At 35.5% G+C, this 11674-nt stretch overlaps 1 protein-coding gene across 1 annotated transcript; it reads right to left on the minus strand.

The window, feature by feature from the left end:
* Positions 1-156: 156 nt before the first annotated feature.
* Positions 157-1921, minus strand: LOC133712597 (myb family transcription factor PHL8-like). The gene is made up of 6 exons (XM_062138706.1): positions 1632-1921; positions 1467-1543; positions 1319-1376; positions 1151-1226; positions 977-1046; positions 157-893 (listed from the first exon to the last, which is right to left on the minus strand). The coding sequence occupies exons 1-6, from the start codon at positions 1762-1764 to the stop codon at positions 294-296; spliced, it is 1014 nt and encodes a 337-aa protein (XP_061994690.1). The 5' UTR covers positions 1765-1921; the 3' UTR covers positions 157-293.
* Positions 1922-11674: the final 9753 nt, after the last annotated feature.

The raw sequence follows: 11674 nt of genomic DNA on the forward strand, positions 1-11674 counted from the left end.
GCAACATGTAAAGCTACAAAGTAGGGAGTTGGTCTACGTTTGATAAACCGAAACGTTAATTGAGTCTAGAACTTTCCTGCAATAGATACAGGAATGTACCCAAAACTGAGATTTTTAAGTTTAATTGCAAAACAAGCATTAAGCAGTTTCCAGGTGTGGTTGGTGGTAGTATACATTATACAATACCTTCTTTTGATATGAATATCCTTTCAAAAGGGTCCATACATATAACAATGTACATAGTATATAATACAAGATTTGCTCTAAACCCAGACGGTTTCCGTTTTAAGGTATTAAATTCCCTTGGAATTCAAGTCTAGTACTTTTGAACCAGAATCAATGTCATTCTGATACTTGCTATTCAAATCAATTGTGACAAATCTCAGATGGTTGCCACTTTTATCTCTGTGTGTTGCTGATGATCTTTTAGCAACTGGTTGCTCGACACACATCCCATCAGAAATGGAACTGCTTATACTTCTCTTCCTCCCAATCCCGTGATTTTGATTGTTGCTTGTAACATTATTCAATGACTTCACTTCTGGGTGAATTTCCATTAATGGTAGTTCTACACAGGTTGTATTAGACTTTTCTTCCTTTCTCCCTGAGCTTTCAGAAGATGTGAGGGAACTTTCCATTGAACAAATTGTGCCTCTAATTTGCTTCCTTTCAATGTCTTTTAGGGTTGGAGTTCCTGTTTCTGTCAACTCTGAGAATGAAGAACTGGGGCAGCCATTGTTGACCATTGAAACTAACTGAGAGATTTCAGCCTTTGCAAGTTCTACACCCACTGATGAAGAATTATACCCAGAAAGAGTTTCCTGTGCTTTCTTTAGTACTGATTGTAAATACTTCCCTTGAGCTTCGATTCGTAACTGAAGATGTCTCTGCACCTGAAAATAGGACTCTTGGTTAATTTTTTTGGTTTATATATTGTGGACATAGTAATTTGTTAATGGATGGAAGATGGTGTTACCTCGATTTGCTCATGTAATTTCCTCTGCACTTCCATTTGCAATCGGAGAGACTGAGCTATCTGGGCGCTTCTGATGAACATTACACATTAACACATAGTTAATATGAGTTTTTTGTGTGGAACATATATGAATCGAATTTCATAAAAAAAATATGGGATCTAGTTATATATTACTCATTTATCCGGCTGTGAGTTTCATCATTGATATCTGTGCAGAAATGGCCATCACTGCTCTGAATCTCTTTGTAATCTGCATCACAATATTAAGATTTTCACTTACATGCAAATGAGTACAGATGATGATCCTTTAGAGTTTTCGATTATCTAATGCATTGGAGTTACCTTCTTGCAAACTGTCACTGCAGTTTTCTGATTGTTGGCTTTTCCCTAGCCTATATTTCTGCACAAGAAAACAAATAGAATTAGAATCATTCTTTTCCATTATGGTATGGAAATAGATTACATATGATCAAATTGAAAGAGAAAATGCCTGTAAATGGCTCTTTAGGTGGTACAGAGTGAGTCCATGAATTCCCATCACCCTCATCAGAGTCTTTGGTGTGGCCTCTGCCCATATATGAAACATAAGCATGAGAACTTTCTGTATATTAATGGATTTAAAAGAGAATACAATGATCAAGCTTATATACTCAACTGTCTGCACCTCCAAGCTGATTGACTGCTTCAACAAATCTCTGATGAAGTTCTGGAGTCCATTTTAGCCTAGGCTTTGCATCAGTGGACAAAACCAAATTCATATTCTGATTTTGCATATTCTGCAGACCCATTTTGGTGTTGTGGATGAGAAAGAGATAGCAGAAGACCCAAAAACATATATATTGGTTTTGATCCGAATTTGTGGCAGCTATTATAGCTCTTTATAATTGGGGACTAGTTGGCCTGTACTGTGTTCTCACTCCATATCTGGAAACATAAGTGGGGTTATGTTGGGGGAATATATGCCATGAGCTGTAGTAACCTTCTTTCCTCCATCTCTCATTTCATACCAACTTTTCTTTTTCCCTTTTTTTTTAAATTTATTTTTTGGTTTTTCATTTTCATTTTCTTTCTTCTTTGACTTGAAAGAGGTGAAGAGAATCTGTGATGTAGCAAAAAACACAGAAAGCAACATAGAGTTCAATTTGAGTCTTAAAAGGAGAGAAAAGAGGAAAAGTGTATGGTTTGTTTTATCTTGCTGTTTTCCCACCTCTCTCCCTCTTGATTCCCTTGTGAATAACAAGCCCCAGTGCCCCCACCATGATGAATAATGGTGGTGCAACTTTCCTAATAGTGTGAGAACCAACATGTACAATATAACTTAAACTAAATAACTAATTGCTTAAGCTGATGGGAACTTCATCATGGATATTTCTTTTGGTGATTGAAAGGGAGATACGTCTTTCTTTCTTTTTTATTTTCTTCTTTCCCTTTCTTTTTTATTTCTTTTTCTGAGGAGGATGTAGTGTGATTGGCAGATTCCTTTTGTTCTTTCTTATGGATGGAGGAATCAAAGAATCTAACCTTAGATTTTAGGACCCCAAGCCATTACCTATTTTTATCTTCAAAAGAAGTATTCCATAGAAAGTGAATCAAATCAACAATTGAATAGAGTTTCTTCTGGAAACTAATTTAAAAGGAATCAATATGTTCATATTTGTAAGACTACATCCAAGTACAGGAGGAGAATCTGGTACTGAGTTTCACAGCAAGCCTGTCATACAGCCTAGTTTTACCTGGTTTGATATTGAAAAACGACACTAAAAGCCAGAAGAGGGTAACATCCATCAATCAACAATGGTTCAAATCCACTATAATTGCAACATAGACTTGAACTTATTATCCTTTTTTCCTGTTTTCTTTTTCTATTATACATAATTCTGTCTATTAGTTTTAGTTGCTAGCTCATGCATAATTAAAAACTAGTAGTGATTTGTAGGACTTTACTAATCTCTCTCATTCGATCTGTAGGTGATAAATGCCAACACAAAATGAAATGACATAAAGGCCAATCAAGAGGGCTCACTCTGCATAAAAAGTCTTATAAAGAAAGAACTATATTCCAAAGGGATTGTTTTGTTAGCTTTAATTCTGTAATCCATATCCAAAGCTCAACTGAAAGAAGAAATTTTCTCACTCAAGAAAAAGAAAAGAAGAAAAGGAAAGGAAAGAGGCCATGCCACAATGGCCAACAACAAATCGTAAAAGTCAATCATATGCGATTGATCTTCGTATTTCTCGGGTTTCGGTCAAGGGTTTGATCACTTGGAATCAAAATCCAATCATTAATTGATCTCCAAACCCTTGCCTTCCCAGTGCTACACATTCGCTTGGTCTGCTGCATTGTTTAACAAATGTCCCGCTATTCAAAAGCATCGAGAGATCATACGTAGTTACTAATTGATTCCACTAAGTTAGGGGAGTTCTTGCTGAGTAAGCGATTAAGCTCATACGTAGTTGATCACATTGCAAGCAAGGAATATAATTATTGCACAAGTTCTTGTGGTAAGGTGGCCCGAATGTTTGAAAAATAAGAAAAAAAGGAAGAGAGTGTTATTGAAGTAGCAGTAGTAGTAATACCTTTCTCTTTAAGCACCTAGCTAGCTGCTGTACTTGAAGCTCCTTTTTTTCTTTGCTTTAATATATTCCATAGCAGGTAAAGGAGATTCTAGGATGATGCCAAATGGCCCCTGGTATTTTTAGGTCTCTCAGTAGGAGAAGAGAAGGTCCAGTGAATCAAAAAGTCATCATAAACAAAGGTGACCCCTCTTCCTCCTCTTCAGCCTCATCAATTATTATTCCTCAGGGGTCCCAATAGTGGTGATCTCGCAATATATAAAAAGCATATGTAGGATAGAAGATGAGAAGAATATATATGGATGGCCTCAGGAATCAAGAAAAAAGAGATCATCAACAAAAGGAACCTGTCAAAATCGATCCCACCAAAGAATATGAAAGCTAATTGTTGCATTAACATTGTGTCCATCACAGTCAGCCCTACTGAAAATGACGCGAGCAATATGTCACTAATCAATCACCAAGGAACCAGTAAGAAAGGGAAGAATTAATTATACAGAAAAACATATCTGTTTAAATACTTTTCTTGCATGCACACTTGCATTTGTAATACAAGCATGATAATAATTATGACCAATGTTTTCTTTTCTATCTTTTGGACGAACAACATATAGTGCTTTTAGGCTCCTGTTATTGTTCATACATGGATTGTACTCATCAGATGAACAAAAATATGCACCAAATGGACTTTTTTCAAGGTGAAAGAAAGGGTACGTTATATCTCATTTTACTGGATGAAGATAGTTTCACATTATTGAAAGTAATTTGAAAGACAAATACCATTTGTTACGATCTCGAAAATGAACTTACTGCAATGGAGCCACAAACTGCAGGAAATTCAGCCATCTCAAAATGTGAAGGTAAACAAAGTGTGGCAAGCTGTCAATTTCAAAGCAGGAAACCTTCAATGAATTATCTCTATATATTTTGACCATATGGGAAATTCAGAAATTCTACAATATGTTAATATAAGACATACATACAACTATTACTTTTAGGATTTAATTACTAAAACGAGAACCTAGTTTACTCAGATGAGGACCTTATTTACCTTAACAAAGATTTTTTCCCAGTTACTACATGAGTGGTAGGAGTGGTAACTCATGTCCTCAAAAGTGAAATATTTCATGAATTAGGACATGTATACCATAGCATTACCCTTGAGCATACAAAAATAATCAAAACTTTAGTAGCTGATTAGTGTCTTATTAAGACAATGAAGTATGGAATTGGTTGAATCGTTAACCTGCTGTTGAACTTTCTGTCAATATTACTTCTCATGATAATCCACATGGGATTCTAATTAGCTAATGATGATCCACATGAGATATGGGATGCTCATGTTTATCTCACGTCGATATACAAGAGCATATTTGATTAAGATGTGGTCGATGTATCAAGACAGTACATACATCTCACACTTGCCGGAGTGAGTGATGTTCATTTCTGGAATCTGTACGAGGCAAAACATCTTTTTCCACACCCCCACAGCTGAACTGAGACAAAATACAATCATTAATAATATTCCCTCAAATAATTCAAGCAAGACTAAGTTAATTAACTCTCCAACAAAATGATACAGCTGATGCAATACTACCTCTTGGTTGGCATGAACGAATCCAAGAGACGATAGTAGCAGATCGATCAGCACATGTACATGGAGATTGGAGAGAGAAGGCCATAAGTAGTTGAATAGTAATTTTCAAGAAAACAAGTAGGGTAACAATAATTCATAGCTTAATTCATTCACAGGTTTAGTAGTTTTTTTCGATCCCCTTTTGGAAATAGTAATAAAGTAGAAACTATTTTCCTTAATTAGAGTTCCAAGACAATTTGGAAGCAGATTCTCGCTGCCTCATCAATATATAAGACGGTACGTAGTAGGTTCAAACGTCAAACGAGTACATGCATGTTTGGACTGTTTTCGTTTCATTTACCTCTATTGCAAATGTGAGGAAAACATGCATGTGTGTAAACATAGTCCTAAATAGTCCCTTGCATAAAAGGCAGGAATGACCAAAATGCTAAGCTTATACTAATGATTCTAAAGATCCAGTGAAATATACTTTCGATGGGATAACTAGCCTATATATTTATTAGGTACATGTAGTTTGCAGCTTTAGTAAATTATCTGCTTGTTTATATATAACTTGTCTAAACATTGATCTAGTGCTTTGTGTACACCACTGAAAGTCTCTCAAGCCTACCTGAATTTGAGCAACTGCCCAGTCTAAATAACTATTTACTCGATCGAGAGAAGTCAAATTTGTCTTGTAAGCTCTTGTTGATCAATACTAGCGTTATACTCGTTCGATACTCGGGTAATAATCAGGAATTTAATGTGTTTTGATCTCAAATTTCAATAACTAAACAGAATAAAAATTAGGTATCTACAGTAATTTTTAGATTGAATTTGTGTTTCTCGATCAACCACTATTTTTTCCTTTTTTTAATTTTCTTTATTTAATTTTAGTATTTTACCATAATGACATTTTACATGCTTTTTATATGAATTCAATTTACTATATTCAAAAGGTATATATGGCAATCCAAATTTTGATGAAGCCTTTGACACCAAAAGAATGGCCTTCATTTATAGTAGTAGTGATATGCTATGTATATTCGGCCAACATGACACATTACAGCATTTATGGCCATATAAATATGAAGCCTATTTTTCTTTCTTTAAAAAAAATAACAGGAAGATTAAGAGAGACACGTACTGTGCTTTGTGGCATCAGCAGTTCAGCACTAAGCGCCTGCCAACCACTTTCATCCATAGACGTTGTAATTCGACTTGAATGATCTTCTTAGACCTCCACTTATTGATACAATCGTTTCTCGATCTGAGCAATATTAGTTCCGCTTTTTAATTTATTTATATTTTGAATAAATCGTTATAAACATTTAATTGATCGATACTCAAACTAGAATAGTCATTACATACTCTTCCACTATAAGAAGTTGTGGTGGTATCATGGTGATACATAGGAATAGGTCCACTCATTATACATCTTAAGGCTCACTTATTTAAGCAAGCCTATTCAACTATAAACAAGATAACACATAGTTATCGGCTAAGTTTAAACAGAAACTAACTAAAAAATTGGTATAAAAACTCAATAGCCCTTCTCGACCCAAGAAGACCAGGCTCAAAAACTAACTTCAAGGCTCCATATATGCCCAACTAGCGGCCCAAAAAGCCCATCAAGGACAAAAATTAGCTGCAAACTTTGAGCCTAAAAAAGGCCTGCCACACTAATCTGGACACACAAACAAAGTTGGGGACCACCATCAGCTCCGGCATCCTCTACAACTCTAGCTAAGACAAGAACCAGGCCGACAATGTCGCCAAGACCGACGATAGCAATATATTATGAAATTTTTGCATCTTTGTGATGACGATATATTGTAACTTATTCTTGATTTGACTCTGTTTGGCTCCAATTTTGCTGCAGCTGGTCAACAGTCTCTTTTCTTGCGCGGGCGTGCCAGCACCGTTCGGGTGCGGTCGTCGGGGGTGTCCCTTGACCTGACTTCTTTCAAGCAATTGTGGACGAGGAGAGCACCAACCTCGTCGTGGGATTCTTTGTGCCTCGTGGCGAGGACTTTTGCTGAGCTTCTTGAAAATCACAATCGATACTCGATGTTGTAGATCGAGCAGAGCGAGAACCACTGGGAAGTGAGGAGAACTTGCTAAAGCGTGACTTTAGCTTGGCTGGGTTGCTAGGGCGTTACCCTTGCTTGGCTGGTTCTGTAACCGTTGTGGTCGCGGCACTACCGTCGGCTCCCGAGGAGACTAGGACCGAAGTACGTTGACAGAGGGTTTGGTGGCACTGAAAGTCGGCTTCTGAGAAGACTAGGACTAGGAGTGTGATCACCGCTAAGAGAAAGAGAAGGAGAGGAGTTGCTCTTAGAGAGGTTTGCTCTAGAGAGAACTTAGATCATCTTAGAGATGTTTTGATGTTGTGAATGGGTGTGTTTCTTTGAATGAGAGGAGAAGGTGTTTATATAGGGAAGAAAAAGAAGAGTGAAATGATGAGTGGAAGAAAAATAATGAAAGTAGATCTAAGTTCACTTGTAAAATATGGAAAAGATAGAGAAAAGATGAAATGAAAGCAAAGCATGAAGGTGCAGCAACATGGAAGTGGTGATGATCTATTAAAGAGATTGTAGAAGAAAAATATATCCAAGGAAAAAGAGAAAAACATCTAGCTTTCTTCATGTGGGTAGGAAACATGAACATGTGAATATTGAGCTGGTTTTAGGTCAGTTTCTGCCCCTTTATTCCTTCAATTATTTCTCCAACAAGACTTCATTATATGCCTTCGACTTCTTCATATGAAATGTTCCACTATGAGTGTAGATCATCCTGAAAAATTTTCAGATTTTTATTCCATGTGGTTGGGCCGAAAATGCTGCTGAACCTCTTACAGGTCCAGTTTTCCAGTTTTGCTTCTGTAGAAAATTGGGCTGATTGTTTGAAGGCCTTCCACTCAAAAAAAGCTCTGGAACTCTTCATAATAAATGATCCTTGGGCTGTCTAGAATGGATCTGCAGAGTTTCAGCTCATTTCAAGTTCATTTGGTCAGTCTGCCGCCCCTCCTTCCTTGTTTAGCTCGGTTTCTCCTAGCCGAAGTAGGAAAATGTGCTAAAGTTGACTTTTCATGTTTCCATGCTTCCATGCTTTCATAGTAGGCTTTATTTAGCCTCTAAATATATATTTCGAACTTGTCGACAATATATAGCTTGAGCCACTGACATTGGCTCAATTTCTCCAAGACACACCTTGTCAGGCCAAAATGCTTATTTTGGGTCCAAACAGACTCGTCAATATGTATTACAACTTTAAATTAACTCTGAGAAATCAAGAATATATGTGGTATTTGAACTCGATTGAATTTGTAGATTTGGATATTGAATTAATCAAGTCTTAAATTTGTGTTAGAACTTGGTCTGGTATTGTTGACTAGAGTAAGTCTTACGTTGTGTTTCCTCATTCAATTTTTGTGGATCTAGCATGTCCATTTATTTCTTGTGTACTCATATATACTGGGCCATTTAGTATTTTATATATAGTTTCATAAATTATATATGGGTGCGGCTATTGTCACCCTACCATTTTCTTAGTTCACCCTTCAAACATTTGAATTATTGAAAGACGTACTATATTACTCAAGTGTAAAATGACTAATAAGTACACTAATTTTATAAAATCCAAATATGTAAGAAAAAATAAATATATAAGTAATTAATTAAATACAAAGACTTCTTAATTTCTCATTGAATAACATTAATCTTTATCTTCTCAACCCAAATTTGAATTTATTACTATTTTTTTGTCTTTTTGTTGCTTCCTCATCGTTAATTCGTTATTCAATTCACAAAACCATTACCTTTAACTTCATCAAAATTTTTGCAATATTTTTTGTGAACACTGAAAGTAAAAATTTAAAACACGAAGAAAAAAAAAATCAATATCTTCTTCATTGATCATAGTTGTAAATTTACTAATCTTTTCTTATAGATTGAAATAGAGAACATTGAAATTCCTGATCAAAAAAAAAAAAGAACATTGAAATTGAAAGAATTTTTTTTTTAAATGGGAGTAAATCAGATTATGATTTTATTAGGAAACTTTAATAAATTTTAATTTTTTTATGAGTATAAATTAAATGAGAGATTTTCGTTAAAAATATTTATTTTCTAATTGGATATGTCATATAAGGATATTCTTGGAAAGAGAAATGGGTGAACAAAGAAAATTGTAGGGTGGCAATAGCCGCACCCATTATATATTTGTATTGTATCTCCATGCTAGATAGACATGAATTAGCATGTACTGAACCAAGGTATAAAAACTCTGTTGATTTTGTGAGATACTGAAGGAAACCAAATTATTTGCAGAAAATGAGGTAACTAAGGAATAGTAGAGAGAAACTATCAAGGCATTATGTACAATTAGGGCCAACTCAACCGAGAGTTTTTTTTATTAATTTGATGAACTATGATCCTAGCTTAGATGTAGGATTAGTTTGCTTTGATGAATATGTTTAGATCATTTACCACTAAGAACGAGAATTAGACCCCTAGAAGAGCTAATCTCTATATGTTAGTGATTTAACTCGATTGCTATAAAGGATGGTTAATACCTTAGAAAAATTATAGCATTTGATACCTTGAAATTAAAGATTTGGCAAGAGGCATTGAAATTGACAATGTTCATTGGATATGTGTTATTTTGATCAAATGTGCCAAGAATGAAACCTAGCATCCATACTTTCTTGAATTGTCAAAACTCTTTCACTTACTTTCTAAGTCATTAAAGCTTTTACTTGATTTATTTTGTTAAATTTCAAAACACCAAAATCAAACGCAGTACTAATACGCACTATTGTTTCATTGTTGCTATGCTGCTTATTACTAATAAAATCAGAGACAATTGGATATTTATGTTCTGTTGCTGACAAAAGAAAATGATGTCTGTCGTATATCATCAATTTGAAGTACTAATGGTTTCATAGACAGTTCATTAGTTAGGAGAAAGATCTTCCCTTCGAGAAAATAATCCTCTGTTCCGGGTAACTTGTGTTAGAACAAAGGCAAAGAGGAAGTTTGTAAATTTCTGATGTATTGATCTTCTCCAAAGAATGAGTACATATACAAAGTATACACAATCCTAATAGGAAACTAATTACACCGTGATATTCTCCCCCTTAACTACACAATATTCTCTTTAACTATACAATCCTAATTATACTACACAATTCCTATAATTATGGAGAGTAACTCACGCCAACACTCCCCCTCAAGTTGGAGCATACAGATCACGGATGCCCAACTTGTCAAGTGAGTCATAAAACGCCTTGCTAGAGACTGCCTTTGTAAGAATGTCCGCCAGCTGCTCCTCAATAGGTACGAAGGGAAAAGAGATGATTTGTTGATCCAGCTTCTCTTTGATGAAGTGTCTATCAACCTCCACATGTTTTGTGCGATCATGTTGGACAGGATTATGAGCAATTTCAACTGCAGCTTTGTTAGCACAGAACAAGGGCATGGCTTTCTTCTGCTTGAACCCCAAATCCCTCAACAAGTGCCTTAACCACAACATCTCACAAACTCCACGAGTCATTCCTCTATATTCTGCTTTAGCACTAGAACGGGCCACCACCTTCTACTTCTTACTCTTCCAAGTAACTAAATTCCCACCTAAAAACGTAAAGTATCCGGAAGTGGACCGTCAATCAGTTATACAACCTGCCTAGTCTGCATCTGTATACCCCAAAACATCCAAATGTCTATGCTTAGAAAACACCAAACCCCTTCCAGAAGCAGACTTCAAGTACCTCAAGATCCGAACTACAACTTCCATATGAGCCTTACTAGGATTATGCATGAACTGACTCACAACACTAACTGCATAAACTAAATCTGGTCTAGTGTGTGACAAATAAATTAATCTTCCAACTAACCTCTGATATCTTGCCTTATTCGTGGGTACTTGATCTGGATACTCAGCTAACCGATGGTTCTGCTCAATGGGTGTGTCAGCTGGTTGGCAATCGAGCATACATGTCTCTGCTAATAAGTCAAGGACATACTTTCTCTGGCTCAACATAATACAATCTTTTCCTCTAGAAACTTCAATTCCCAAGAAATAATTCAAACTCCCCAAGTCTTTCATTTCAAATTCTACTGATAATGCATTCTGTAACTTATTAATCTCCTCAAGATCATTACCTGTCACCACCATGTCATCCACATAAATAATTAAAGCTGTAACTTTACCCTTCTGATGCTTAAGGAATAGGGTATGATATGAATTGCTCTGCCTGTTGATTACACACATTTTTATGCGCGTAATTACGTTCTAAACACTATAATTAAGCTAATTAATCTCTAAAGTAATTATTATGTAATTAATCTATTTTTATTTCTTTGTAGGAAATAAGCGGAATATCGGAAATCGGAGGAAAATAGTACGAATTGGAGCAAAGTAAAATTTTCAACCAAAAGACAAAAGTTAACTACAAGTCTACATCATCGAAAATGGATCAACAAATGAGACAAGAAAGGAAATTGAAGCTGATTTAATTAAACTAATTACATATTAGTTTAATTGAA

Source organism: Rosa rugosa, chromosome 5 (assembly GCF_958449725.1).
Source record: "Rosa rugosa chromosome 5, drRosRugo1.1, whole genome shotgun sequence".
NCBI lineage: Eukaryota > Viridiplantae > Streptophyta > Magnoliopsida > Rosales > Rosaceae > Rosa > Rosa rugosa.